The sequence below is a fragment of the Hevea brasiliensis genome, chromosome 8, assembly GCF_030052815.1.
Source record: "Hevea brasiliensis isolate MT/VB/25A 57/8 chromosome 8, ASM3005281v1, whole genome shotgun sequence".
Taxonomy (NCBI): domain Eukaryota; kingdom Viridiplantae; phylum Streptophyta; class Magnoliopsida; order Malpighiales; family Euphorbiaceae; genus Hevea; species Hevea brasiliensis.
In genome coordinates, this window is record NC_079500.1 from 1435267 (window position 1) to 1449205 (window position 13939).

At 36.9% G+C, this 13939-nt stretch overlaps 3 protein-coding genes and 1 long non-coding RNA gene across 5 annotated transcripts; 1 reads left to right on the top strand and 3 right to left on the bottom strand.

Annotated features, from left to right (window-relative positions):
* Window positions 1–381: 381 nt before the first annotated feature.
* LOC131182200 (uncharacterized) lies at window positions 382–2235 on the bottom strand. Its single transcript, XR_009150447.1, has 3 exons — window positions 2044–2235; window positions 1864–1930; window positions 382–1689 (listed from the first exon to the last, which is right to left on the bottom strand). It is a non-coding gene; the product is annotated as an uncharacterized LOC131182200 (long non-coding RNA).
* Window positions 2236–6062: 3827 nt separating this feature from the next.
* LOC110638822 (putative RING-type E3 ubiquitin transferase C3H69) lies at window positions 6063–10271 on the bottom strand. 2 transcript variants are annotated; one of them, XM_058150904.1, is made up of 5 exons: window positions 9919–10271; window positions 9116–9203; window positions 8219–9009; window positions 7795–7864; window positions 6063–6674 (listed from the first exon to the last, which is right to left on the bottom strand). In XM_058150904.1, the coding sequence occupies exons 1-5, from the start codon at window positions 9927–9929 to the stop codon at window positions 6423–6425; spliced, it is 1212 nt and encodes a 403-aa protein (XP_058006887.1). In that variant the 5' UTR covers window positions 9930–10271; the 3' UTR covers window positions 6063–6422. The 2 variants fall into 2 exon arrangements, with proteins under 2 accessions (XP_058006887.1, XP_058006888.1); XM_058150905.1 differs by lacking the exon at window positions 9919–10271 and having other exon boundaries at window positions 9106–9203.
* Window positions 10272–10665: 394 nt separating this feature from the next.
* Window positions 10666–11502, top strand: LOC131182199 (thylakoid lumenal 19 kDa protein, chloroplastic-like). The gene has a single exon (XM_058150906.1). The coding sequence runs from the start codon at window positions 10735–10737 to the stop codon at window positions 11449–11451; it is 717 nt and encodes a 238-aa protein (XP_058006889.1). The 5' UTR covers window positions 10666–10734; the 3' UTR covers window positions 11452–11502.
* Window positions 11503–12060: 558 nt separating this feature from the next.
* On the bottom strand, window positions 12061–13596 carry LOC110638823 (uncharacterized). The gene is made up of 2 exons (XM_021789514.2): window positions 13186–13596; window positions 12061–12638 (listed from the first exon to the last, which is right to left on the bottom strand). Exons 1-2 carry the CDS (start codon window positions 13391–13393, stop codon window positions 12409–12411), a joined length of 438 nt encoding a protein of 145 aa, XP_021645206.2. The 5' UTR covers window positions 13394–13596; the 3' UTR covers window positions 12061–12408.
* Window positions 13597–13939: the final 343 nt, after the last annotated feature.

Here is a 13939-nt window from a genome sequence, read left to right on the forward strand (position 1 = left end):
TATTTTATAAAATTTATTACATTATTATGTAATAACTACTAAATTAGTTTAATTGCCTTTCATCATGTTCTGAATTAATTCTCCTTGCTAACACTTAAAAATTTCTCCAATTGCTTGGTTGAACCAAGCTAGTCAATTAAATCACACCAGTTCATTAATCCAACTATCGAGTCAACCGATTCACATCAGATAATTTTTTTTGTTTAGCTCAATACAAATCCAAACCAATTTCAGGTTCGATTTGCCAGTCCAACTTAATAACAACGTTATACAGTATGTTAAACACTGCTGTTCTCGTCTCTGACAGCAATGAATTGAAAGCTGTTTCAGGTTGAAGACGAGTAAATATCCAGTTTGTAACCACTGACACAACTAGGCAAGTTTTAAGAAATTTTAAGCACAAGTCTATAGCATAACTCCACTAAAATCTCATTCACATATTTCACAATGTCAAAATTATTATACAGTCAACCACACAATGCAATCTTTACCAAGGAAGATCTAAAATGGGTTCGACACACCTACCCTGATAATCGAGTTCTTGGAAATTATGATATCCATACCTCCAAACATTGAGGATGATAAGGGGAACAAATCCTATAGCAAAAGATAGTTCACTTCCCTTTCTGCTGTGAGGGAAGTAAGCTGTATTGGCAAAAATCCATTATTCAAATTGATTTTCATCGGCAAGTTCATAACTCATCATTAAATGTAATTTTGCGTGGGGTTGACATTTTCTTCACTGTTATTTCATCTTAACGTGATATGCAGTTTGTTACACACCTTCTAGCTTCCCATAATTAAGTCCCAACCGAGTAAGTAATCCTGCATTTTTGGAAACAACAGCAACTATAAAATTAGAGAGGGCATATTCTATGGGAAAATACCCTCAAGTAATGCCACATCACATTAGATAAGCAGGTATATGTCGAGTGACCCCAAAATTATGCCAGAACGGCCAACTAATGAAGAGAGAGAAAGAGAGGATGCTAGCATTCACACTGTGACTGCAGTGACACATATATATGTTATTTGACAAGAAAACATGTCGTGTAACACCTATACAGACACTATACATGCTTAGCACTTCTTTAAAAAGAACTGCAAGTAACTTGTAGTACACCCGCGACCCATCATCCAACCACTGTTTTATTTTGATCGCTTATAAGCTTTCGTTAAAATGAATTTTCATGCAAACAACTGTGCAAACATAAAGCAGTGCAGGGTTATAAAGCCCAAATAGATCCCACGTTAAACGCTGTTGGCTAAATTTGGAAAAAATAATTTGCCAAAAAAAAATTCAATTCAATTTTCACACAATCATATTTTTTTGGCATGATTTCTATTTCTTTTAAAATAATTTTTTTTAACATAAAAAGAATTGAATTCTTCAACTGATTAAGTTTCCAAACATAAGAATTGATAAAAAAGAAATCGATTAAATTGAATTCTTGAAAATTCTGATCTCCAAACAGAAGGATGTAAAGAGGAAATGGAAACATTGCAGGTATATTGAGGCCACAGAAAAATCCCTGCAAGATAATGGTCCTCAGAAAAATGAACTGTCAGAATGGAATACCATACTTATAAACAATGGCCTTTTACCTCACAAAAAACAAGAGCTTGACACAGGAAATTGAAGACCTTTCACAAGTTGAAAATATAAATATGTTTGCATTATCTGATAACCTGCATATTTCAAGATAGCAGGGTTAAAAGTAACTAGAATACTTTTGGTTGATCATGCATGCATGTAAAAGTGTTCCTATGCATGCAACTGCACACGTGCAATTGTCCGCACATGCACACACTTAAAATCAGTGATCAGAAAAAAGGAAGTTATTAATTCACACTTACACTTACACTTACACAGGAATTATTAAGCAGCGTGATTCAACTTATTTGCAAGCTACCAAGGAAATCTGAAAGCCTGAAAGTACAATATATTTATCAAATAAAAATACAATAATAAGAGAGCAATTGAAAACGAGACTGCAATCAGTTGGTTATGAAGCATAAGGGTAAGAAAGTCTTCCATCAAACCTGATATTTTTAGCGATCACAGTATTTCCATCTTCAGCCCCGAGATGAGGCGATGCAACTTCCTCTACACGGCCATCTTGATATGCATGCTGCAAAGTTCGAATACCTTAAATATATACCTTTCAAGGCCCCACAGACTGGCAATTCCAAGCAAACCAGCACATAAGGAATAATTTTATTTATTCAAATGGGAATTATAACTCAGCCTAAGTAGTTTGCGCTTAGCCGGTCCCAAGCCCGGATAAAGGAGGAGGGTTGCGGTAGGTGACAACCAGCGTAAAAATTTCGTCACACCCTATGATATGGATTCAAATGATATAAACGTTGAGGCGTCCTCTACTAACGACGCGCTACATCGGAGCCCGGGTGTAGTGATAAATATGCAAGGGTGTAGGGCGTTCACCGAAAGCGACGCGCCATGCCGGCGCCCGTGTGTGGTGTTAAGTGAGCAAGGGTTCCCACATCATGGACGGGTGTGGGTAAAGAAGTTAGTCCATAAGACAGATAATAGAACAAATAGTGGAACAGAACACAAGATAGACATAGAAAATAATAGAAGATATTATAGAAGGAGACCAATTAGGAAGGAGCAGGATAGGAGGAGGATCAGGGTTGGTACTTGGAATGTTGGGTCACTTACAGGAAAATTAATGGAGCTTGTGGATACCTTGGAAAGGAGAAGGGTGAATATTGCTTGCATTCAGGAGACTAAATGGGTAGGAGAGAAAAGTAAGGAAGTGGGTAATTCAGGGTACAAATTGTGGTTTACAGGAAAGGAGAGAAACAAGAACGGAGTGGGTATAATCATAGACAGGACATTGAAAGACGCAGTAGTAGCTGTGAAAAGAGTAGGAGATAGAATTATACTAGTAAAGACTAGACGGAGAAACAATAAATATAGTTAGTGCTTATGCCCCACAAATAGGACTAGACAGTGAGAGTAAACAAAGGTTTTGGGAAGATATGGATGATTTAATGCAAAGCATACCGAATGAAGAGAATGTTTTCATTGGTGGAGATTTGAATGGACATGTAGGAAGTGATAGGCAAGGTTATGAGAATGTTCATGGAGGTTTTGGTTTTGGCAGTCGAAATGAGGAGGGAAAAAGCATCCTGGATTTTGCTATGGCATACGACCTAATACTAGCAAATACCTACTTTATAAAAGAGAGTCACATTTAGTGACTTTCAAAAGTGGGCAACATAGAAGCCAAATCGAGTTCCTCTTAACCATGAAGAAAAATAGAGCTCTATGCTAGGATTGCAAGGTCATTCATTGAGAGTATTTAACAAGTCAACATAGGTTGGTGGTCTTGGATGTCAAGTTTAGGAACAATTCAAGTAAGGTCAGAAGAAATAGTGTAGCTCGAACAAAGTGGTGGGAGTTCAAAGGAGTAAAGCAAGTGAAGTTCAAAAATGAGCTTCTTGAGTCCGAAGTATGGAAGCTAGATATGGAGGCCAATGATATGTGGATACAGATGGCATCAAAGATTAGAGAAGTAGCTAGAAAAGTACTTGGGGAGTCTAAAGGACATGGACCACCCTCAAAAGAGAGATGGTGGTGGAATGAGGAAGTACAAAAGCGTTGAAGAGAAAAAGGGAATGGTATAAGAAATTACCTAAATGTGATAATAATGAGGCATATGAAAAGTACAAGATAGCAAAGAAAGAGGCAAAAAAGGCAGTTAGCCAAGCAAGAGCACAGGCCTTTGAAAAGTTATATGAGAAACTTGGAACTAAAGAAGGGGAGAAAGATATTTATAGATTAGCAAGGAGTAGAGAAAGGAAATGTCAAGATCTCAATCAAGTCAAGTGCATTAAGGATAAAGAAGGAAAAGTGTTGGTGAAAGATGAGGACATTAAAGAAAGATGGAGAAATTATTTTAATGATCTCTTTAATAATAGTCAAAATGGAAATAGCGTGAATATAGATTATAGAACAATAGAAAAGAATGTAAATTATACTAGAAGGATTAGATCTTTAGAAGTAAAGGAAGCACTTAAGAGAATGAAAGTAGGTAAAGCCTGTGGACCCGATGAAATACCAATTGAAGTGTGGAAGTATTTGGGAGATATGGGAGTGGCATGGTTAACTAAATTATTTAATAAGATTCTAAACTCAAAGAAAATGCCTGATGAATGGAGGAAGAGTTTTTTATTAACTATTTTTAAAAATAAGGGAGACATACAGAGTTTCTCAAAATATATATTAATTAAACTCATGAGCCATAGTATTAAGTTGTTTGAGATAGTTGTGGAGCATGTACTATGTCTTGATACTTCTATCTCTCTCAATCAATTTGGTTTCATGCACAGTGTCGTTCAACTATGGAAGCGATCTTTCTCATTAGAAGCTTGATGGAGAAATATAGAAATGGGAAGAAAGATCTACACATGGTTTTTATTGATTTGGAGAAGGCTTATGATAGTGTTCCAAGAGAGGTCTTATGGAATGCGTTAGAACAAAAGAGGGTATCTATTAGGTATATACAAGTATTGAAAGATATGTATGAAGGAGCAACTACTATTGTGCGCAAGTGGGAGGGGACACAAGAGATTTTCCGATCTCAATTGGATTACACCAAGGATCGACCATAAGCCCTTACCTTTTTACATTAGTTTTAGATGAACTGACGAAACATATACAAGAGAGTATTCCTTGGTGCATGATGTTTGCGGATGATATTGTTCTGATAGATGAGACACGAGAAGGAGTCAATAGGAAGCTAGAACTTTGGAAAAGTACTCTAGAGTCAAAGGGTTTTAAGTTAAGTAGAACGAAGACAGAATACATGCATTGCAAGTTCAGTGAAGGCCAAACTGGTGATAGGGAAGGAGTTAGTTTGAATGGAGTGGCACTGTCCCAAAGTAATCACTTTAAATATCTAGGCTCAGTCCTTTAAGTAGATGGGGGATGTGAGGAGGATGTTAGTCATAGGATTAAAGCCGGATGGTTGAAGTGGAGACGTGCCATGGGAGTTTTATGTGATCGTAAGATTCCCAATAAATTAAAAGGAAAATTTTACCGTACAGCCATACGACCGGCTATGCTATATGGTAGTGAGTGTTGGGCACTGAAAGAGTCGTATGCATCTAAGATAAGAGTTGCAGAGATGAAAATGTTAAGGTGGATGAGTGGCCATACTAGACTAGATAAAGTCCGCAATGAAAGTATTAGAGAAAAGGTAGGAGTGGTGCCAATTGAAGATAAGTTGAGAGAAGGGAGATTGAGGTGGTTTGGTCATGTGAAGCGTAGACATACGGAGGCTCCAGTTAGACAAGTAGAGCACATTAGGCTAGAGGATAGAAAGAAAAAAAGGGGTAGACCTAAATTGACTTGGAGGAAGGTAGTACAGCATAACTTAGAAGCATTACACATTTCTGAGGATTTAACCCAAAATCGTTCAGAGTGGAAAAAACGAATCCATATAGCCGACCCCAAATTTTTGAGATAAAGGCTTAGTTGAGTTGAGTTGAGTTGAGTATTCAAATGGGAATTATGAGAATAATGTGCTACTGGATAACATCATTTGTTGTTAAATAAGTCACAAACCATAAGTATTAATATAGCTTCAAACATAATGTTTTATCCATAATGGCCCATCCATGTGATGACATAATAGTTGCTACAATTTTTTTCTTTAGGCACAAAACCACATTATTATTTCCTTGTACAGTAAAGAGCAAATTTCACTTTGCCATTCCTCCAAAGTACCAAAAAATTAAAAAAGAAAGAAAGAAAATAGAGCAACTTCTCACTATGACAACTATTATCATATAGCATAAAAAACTTCCATCCTCCCTGAAAGAAAAGATTTAGTAGGCTAAAAAAGAAGACTAGTAGGAAATCCAACACAAAATGCATTTCTTCTTCAACAATGGCTTCCAAGTATTTAAGAATTACTGCTCATTGTAAAAGTTTCTACAGCACAAATCAGCCTAAAAGAGGCATTAATATAAACTTTAAGGCAGCATGAAATTTTCTGAGAAACAAAAAATTAATAAATTCGGAGTGATCAAAACTCTAAGAATTTCAACCTTTTCATTATATATTATATAGCTAAAGTATAAGCATGTGCTCTAAGCCTTCAGTTGAGCTAATGACAATACATCAACCAACAAACACATTTCCAGGCTGTTTATCTTCCACACCATAGTGCTACAAACATATAAATAGATGGAACCAATGTCCTGGCAGGCACCATAGATTTACTTTGAATACTCATTGTCTAAACATAACACAGAACATGGGCTTATAAGAAACAAACTACAAGCTTCATATATTCCAAAATGCTTAAAATACTAAGACGTCCAAAGCCACCAACTTCAAAATTCCAGTAGAAGAATGAAAAGTTTGCAATATGGCTAAAGCTAATAGCTTAAAAGAGATAGTTTTCATCATCACTGGAGGTGTCGCCTGATCCAATATCCATCTGCATTAATAAAAAAGCCATATCATCTTCATCAAAATAATCCTCAGCATCAAAGATGTCCAGTTCATCTTCTTCAAATAAGTGTTCAAAAACATCAAACAATGTCATATTATCCGCAAAACTGGTTCTGCGAGGACGTGGTCTCCGTGGAGGAGGTCTGTGATATTTCCATGTGTATGAGCCTGGCTTGACAGTATGCTGGAACACAACACAACATTGTATCCATTAAAGGAGACATAAAGCAAAACGCTCTCCGCAAAAAAAAGTAAATGATTTTAAACGTTCATAATTCTGAGAACTATATGTAGAAGCTAAAATACTCGGAAGAAGTCAATTCAACTGCACCTTCATGTATGTCATGAAATGTGAAAATTTGATAAACAAAACAGCACATGGAATTCTATCCTCAAGCTAATATATATTTTTTTCATATATTTAAGAGGAAGAGTACCATTACAAGCAGACATGGTGAATAAAGTATCACATGGTAAAAATGATGGTGAGCGAAAGTTGCATGATGCTGGTAGACACACCACAATCAGGGCTGGTTTTGTTGAACGGTTCCAATGAAAAGGGCAACAGGCAGCAACAGTTGGTGGTTAAATTATCCATGAGACCAAGGTGATAAATGACAGCTGTATTGGTAAAACCAATACGCTTTTCTCAATAAAAGATTGAGTTTCCTACAAGCTTTAAACCTCCCTTCACCCACCATCCCCAACCCAAGAAAAAAGAAAAAGTAGAAACAGTGTATCAACCAATCACTGGTCTTCTGCATTCCATCCCCCATTATACTTTCTAGTTTCTCCATTCTTCAGTCTCAAAAACCAGTCTTTTCAAAATAGCACGAGAATATTACCTTATGCTCAACTCAAATCATGCCATCCATCAATTATAACATCCAGATTAAACCTATTTTCCTAACTCCAGATATGCTGAAGGAAAATGCATTATCTCAAATTTCTGTGTTCCTCAGGTCGGAATATTTTCTAGCAAACTTACAAGGCACTTCTGACTTCTCAAAGGCACATTCATAGTCCCGAAAGGGAAAAGATAACACATGCCCTAGGGCAGCAACATTCAAGACAACCAATGACAGAGTGAGGCAAATATACAGAAGCCACTGCTTGAAACAGAAAAAAAAAAAAAGAAAAGCACATGTACTGTTGACAAAAAGATTAGTCTTCAATTTTCAAGCAATTATAAGCAAAATGTCCAAACAACAACAAAATCTACACATGATGCCCGATAGAAAGACAAAGAATGCATCACAGTATCTAAGTTGCAGCTGCAAATTCAAATGAGACAATTATTTTACCTTGTAAAAACAACTTGTCCCAAAGGGGCAGTTCCCATTCCCAAAGTCAAAATACTTGCAGTCTATAGACCTGTCAACAGAATGAATAATGAACATAAATATACATTACATTACTTCATTTAAACAGGACAAGAAAGAACTACAACACATTCAAACGCCCCCAGTTTTTAAGTTATCTAAACCATCAACCATTTGAAATGATATAGACCCTCTACGTAGCTTTGAACTATGAAGCAACCACACCACTATGCACTCAGATATATAAAACCATGTCAATAAATAAGACCATTGACATCTTAAAATGCTTCCTTTCAAGGCACTGATCTTGTAAAGTACTTCAAAAGACTTTAAGGATTAGATTGCCAAAGGCATAGAATTTTGGTCAAAGATAAAGTGTAAGCATGCACAACAATCAAAAGATTACCTTAGTTTTGCCTTGTAGCTATCAATAATTTCCTGCTTTTCTTCTTTAGAGGAATACCAAAGGACACTTGGAACAACAAAATATGACAGCTTGCGGCATATAGGGCAAGCCCTCAATGCAGTATTGACATCCATTCCAGAAGTAGGGGCACTGCTACGCCAGTTCCTAATACAGGATATACAGAATGGATGATCACATTCTGATAACAGCCCAAATTTTCGTTCAGCTGCCGTAGGCTTTGAAAGAACACGATCTAGGCATACACAGCACTCAATTTCTTGACTACGTTTTAATGCCTCAAGGTGCTTTTGCTTCTTCTCACATGTTTTCAAATGTTCTTCTCTTTCTTCTGGTCTGAAAGGATGCAAGCAATGTTTCCCACAAGTGGGGCAAATGTCACCATGAATATGAGGACATTTAACTCCACGGGGGCAATTACCAGCAGCAGCAAATGAACAGAGAGAATGGCCTTCTGGTTTAACATTCCTAGGTTCTATAATGCCACCATTTTCTAAAATGTTGTTAGGCGCAAACACCAAATTCCATGCTGGCTTGGTGGGAGGAAAGTAAGGTCTACTTGAAGCAGAAAGCTCTCCAGAAGCACCTGGGACTGATGTTCCCCTGCTAAATCCAGTTCTCACAGGATGGACCACAGGAACAGAAGTTGATACCATAGATTGCTGAGGAGTTGTTGTTGAAGAAGAAGCAAGATCTGACCTAGATGGTTTAACATGTTCATATCTGCATTGGCTGCCATAAGAGCAGATTCCTCTTTGATAATAGGTACAAATCTGTGTCAATAAACAAGCACAAACTAATAATGAGAAAACTAAAACAATCACTTCATTGATAATTGGCAGGAGAGCAGATAAAACAAGCAGAAGTACATTTCTTTACATTATTTGGCGGATCTTTCCAGTCATGTGAAAACTCACAATGCTCCCCTTTTAAACATGCTCCATGTGCAAAGAACTTACAAAGCACCCTGGAACAATAAACTAAACAAAATTATTAATTAAAAAAAACTATGCTAACCTAATAACAACTTAAGACTGGCATGATATTATATGATATGATCACTTTCCATCAACAGCAAATTGTTAAATTCTTTCTCACCTCCATTCCCCAATGATAGAAGAGAAAGCTATTCCCTTCACATTAACCTCTCTCTAATTCATGAATGAATGCAATTTCTCCAATTTTTTTATTCTTCTCGCTGAGATAAAATAATTTTCTCTATTGAATTTATCTAACTTGTACCACAAATTGCTACACGCAAGGAAATAAGCACCTACCATTAATGAGTAAAATCAAATACCCCCGCCGGGAGGGGGGGGCGCGCGCGGGCGCGGTGGGTTGTGTGTGAAGGGGGAATTTTCCAGTAGAGCAGGGGAAAAAAAAAAATGAACCCTTTTTTTTTTTTTTTAAATTCAATTCCACTCTTCATAATTCTTCTCAGAAACCAAACAGCAATCGACTTCAATTTTCAGAAGCACAACCACGTTTCTACCCTTTCAAAACCCATCAATGAACAAAATTAAAAAACTTTTTCCTATTTACTTACAATCCATTCAAATCTTAATTACACAATCCTCGCCTGGAAAAGTCGTGAACTTACAACAATCATGATGATCATGAAAAAATAACGATAAAATTTCAACGAATATAAAAACAAACAATCACGAAGAAAGGAATATCACCTCCTAGACATTGAGACTGAAGCTTGAGGGTGAAAAAATAGCGAATTTTCCCCTATCTATCGCTTTTTTGATGTGAGAGAATTGATTTGAAGCTGAAAAGGATCGTATTTGAAATTCGATCACTAGAGAATAAGAGAAGAGAGACAGAGAGAAATTAAAGGACGCAATCACGTGAAAATGCAATGAATAATTAAGAGAAGTTGCGTCTCTTCCATCTCTCTCTCAATTTTGTGCTCTATATCGCCTAGGGTTTCCATTGTTTTGGCTGTTGGTGGGCGAAGGAAGCTTGGCTCTCGAAACCATCGAATTTCTTGGACTAATTTCCGGAAATGTCCTCCTAGTAGATTCTGCCGCTGTGCACGAAAGGGTGATGTTGTAATTATGATAGAGCATGAATGGCATTTTGGTGATAGTGGGCCGTCGGTTTCTTCTGAGGATATTCGGGTTTTCTTGATGGATCATAACGTGGGCATTGCCATAGTAAATTTCGGCACGTCAAAACCACTAAAATAAAAAAAAATGATTATCTAAAAAAAATAAAATTAATTACCTCAAAAAAATAATAACTAAATGATTTTTTTAATTAAATATTCAATTTTGACAAATAATTTTCTTAGTTTAAAACAATAATAATTTACTTCACTATGAAATTTTAATTTTACTTTTAAAACGGGTATGACCTGGCAGCATTCGATTGGCCGAAGACATATTCCCCAAGGTTGGAGATAATGTGACGTTCAACGAAAAAGGATTGGAGATAACATAAAACTGAAAAGAAAATAAAATACAATATCCACTGCTAGCCAATCCGATCTCATGGCCGCCATTCTCTCACCATCAGCCAGCCTTTCCTCCTCCGCCTCCACCCAAAAGCCGCCTCTGATACCGCCACCATCCAAAACCCACCTCCCTATCCCATCCCACAAACCCCTCCTAACTACACTAACGGCTACTATTGCTGCCACCGCTATATTAACCACCACTACTCCTTCCCTGGCAGATTCGGCACAAACCTACAACATCTACTACGGCAATGCAGCCAGCGCGGCCAACTACGGCGGATATGGCGGGAACTCGGACAAGAAGGCCTCAGCTGAATACGTCTACGATGTCCCTGAAGGGTGGAAAGAACGCCTAGTCTCCAAAGTTGAAAAGGGTACGAATGGAACCGATAGCGAGTTCTACAAACCAAAGAAGAGGACTGAAAAGGAATACTTGACGTTTCTTGCAGGATTCGGGCAGCTAGCTCCAAAAGATGTCGTGTTAAACAACTTGGCCTTGTCTGATGTGGACTTGCAGGACTTGATATCTGGAGCAGATAGTGTGAAGAGTGAAGAGAAGAAAGATGGAGATGGGCAATTGTATTATGTATATGAGATTGATGGGATTGGGAAACATAGCTTGATTAAGGTTACTTGTGCTAAGAATAAGCTTTATGCTCATTTTGTGAATGCACCAACCCCTGATTGGAATAGGGATGAAGAAACATTGAGGCATCTCCATGAGTCTTTCAAGACTGTTGGTTCATTTTAGGGACAGTTCTATACGCATATATGAGATGAATTGAAGCTTAATTGCTTGTTTTGACTGCACTCGATCTATATATATATATATATATATATATATGCAGAGGAAGATTTTCTGTACTGATTAAAGCTATTGTTTTAGCGTCTCATTTAATTCTGGTTTATATGCTTGGATTTTGCTTCTTCAAAACTTGTGAACAGGGCCTAACTCTTCTTTTCTCATTTTCCAATTAACATATGATTTCTGTCAAATAGAGTTGAGGAAGCCCCCTTCCATTAAATGGTTTTGTAAATCCTTATTTTGTTTTGTGATCTCTGGTTTCAGTAACAATTTGCCCTGAAAAAAAAAAATTACAATGCATCTGACAGAGTTCATCTGGCTGCAGTTTCTTTGGTATTGTGGTGAATATCTATTAGTTCTTAGATTTTATTCAATCTAACTGGGTTTAGCTACATGGATTTTTCTCCTCCATTTATTTCCAGCTTCAGAGCAGGGGTTGTCAATCCCATTCACTATTCTGCCACTGTAATATGCCAGCCTTGCAGCCCAAAAATATAAGAATTTGAAATAAAGAAAACTCCATTGGAAAATCAAATGCAGCTTAAGAGAATATCATGATCTCAAAAAGAACAAGAAGGGAAATATAATTAGTGGTTCATTGTAATATAAATGTGTACATTATTGCATCCATGCCTAATGGACCTGCTCTTCAACAACACAATCAAACTATAAAAGATTCCAGACTAAACCCTTTTGAGTGATCACCTAAGCATCAAAGTTTCGTCCAAGCAAATTCTATGAATGCATTTCCACTTCACCTAAGTGCTACAGAATGGCTACCATGAAAACAAGAAGCATGCCCACAAGTTTTACCCATACAAGAAGTATTTTACATTATACCTCTTATGCAATCCAACTGCAGTCTCAAGGCCAGTATTTGGCTAATAAAAAGTGAGTATTTGGCTAATAAAAAGTGAAGCCATCATCGTAGGAAACATGCCATCCCCGTCGACAAGGTGGTGCATTTTCATCATACTCAGCACAGCAGCTCCATCTTTTCTTCCAATTTGCACTTCCAGTATTTGGTCTATTGCTCTTCTCGTTCCATTTATAGACAATCACCCCAGAACGATCAGACCATTCTCCATCAATCCCTTGGTGTGGTGGAGCCAAAGAAAATAATCCCTTTTCCCCTGCAAGCATTGTAAACAACTAAACATCACTTCTATATCAAAGTAACACAATTAAAGATCACTAACAATCATGACCCATCAAAAATAGAATAGCCAGAGAGAATTTAGAAAAGAGTCTGGAAATCTAGTTGTCACATGAAATGACTTTTGAAAGTTCAAGTCTTTCTGAAGCCAAGGGTACATCCCAAAAATTGAAACTTGGGATTTTTGCTATACGGTTAAGTTCAAATCCCATTGAGCTTAGAGAAGGGCCGTGGGAAAAAAAAAAAAAAAAAAGAACAAAGGGAAAATTTACAACTCTTTTATAGTTTTATCTCCAGTAGTGTGCCCTCCTATGCTTCTCAAGTAAACCTCCAATAAAAAATAATGATCCTGCTTTTATAAATAGGCATACTTTGGAAATTTACAGAAGAAATCAATTAATAAGACATAATATTGGGATTTGGCAGTCAAGACATGGACTAAATGACAGTATATTGAACAGAAAATTAGAAGAAAGAAACCCACTAATGAGTTTCTGAGAGAGATAAGATTAGAAAAACAGTACCTGTGGTGTCGCCATGGAAATAGCAAACAGTTGGGGAGTTATCTTTGTCAAGGTAAAGGGACTCACACCTCAAGCAACGCTTCTTCTTGGTGGCTTGAATTTGAGATATATTTGGTTTTGTCTCATCAATTTTTGAAGATGACCTTATTATCGATAGATTGAATGGCTTGCAATGAAGGGTTTGAGAAAGATAGTATGTCAAAGCCATTTTGCTAATTCACTTTGGGTTGTGGTGTTGGGGGTGTTGTGTTGGTGAAGGTGGGGAGAGAGACAGAGAGTATCCTGAGTGGTTGACCAGCGCCGCTTTACAAGAATGGTTAGAGCGAACTCAGGAAGATGCCTCTTTTACAGTTGAGACTGATGGAGAAGTGATCCTCTCTCTTGGTTTTCCTTTTTTTTATTTTTTATTTTTAAGATGAAAAATCCTTTCACTCTTGGGCTTCCTTCTGTTTCCTTTTTAAATTCTTATACACAACTTGGGCCTAGTTTTTGTTATTTTTTTCTTGTCATTTCTCTTTAAGAAGCCCATTTGTCTTTTTCACTCCTACTTTGGTGTTATAGATTTTTTTTTAAAAAAAAAGGAAAATTGGGAAAGTAGAGAATGAAACGTGACACTTTTAGCTGATGGCCGCGCATATTATAAACGTGTATTTTTTTTTTTTTTTATACATCCGAAATTCGTAAGAAATAATTAGATGTGTATTGAAATTGATTAATAAAAATATTTAAACAACTAGCAAGTTGATGATGGAGT

Excerpts from the sequence above, each read along its gene's own strand:
- LOC131182199 (XM_058150906.1), top strand. The coding sequence starts at position 10,735 with ATGGCCGCCATTCTCTCACCATCAGCCAGCCTTTCCTCCTCCGCCTCC.
- LOC110638823 (XM_021789514.2), bottom strand. The coding sequence starts at position 13,393 with ATGGCTTTGACATACTATCTTTCTCAAACCCTTCATTGCAAGCCATTC. Across the intron at positions 12,639-13,185 it reads TTTCCATGGCGACACCACAG|GGGAAAAGGGATTATTTTCT; the intron begins GTACTGTTTTTC and ends CAATGCTTGCAG.
- LOC110638822 (XM_058150904.1), bottom strand. Across the intron at positions 9,010-9,115 it reads GGAAAGATCCGCCAAATAAT|ATTTGTACCTATTATCAAAG; the intron begins GTAAAGAAATGT and ends TTATTGACACAG. Across the intron at positions 7,865-8,218 it reads AGCTACAAGGCAAAACTAAG|GTCTATAGACTGCAAGTATT; the intron begins GTAATCTTTTGA and ends TTCTGTTGACAG.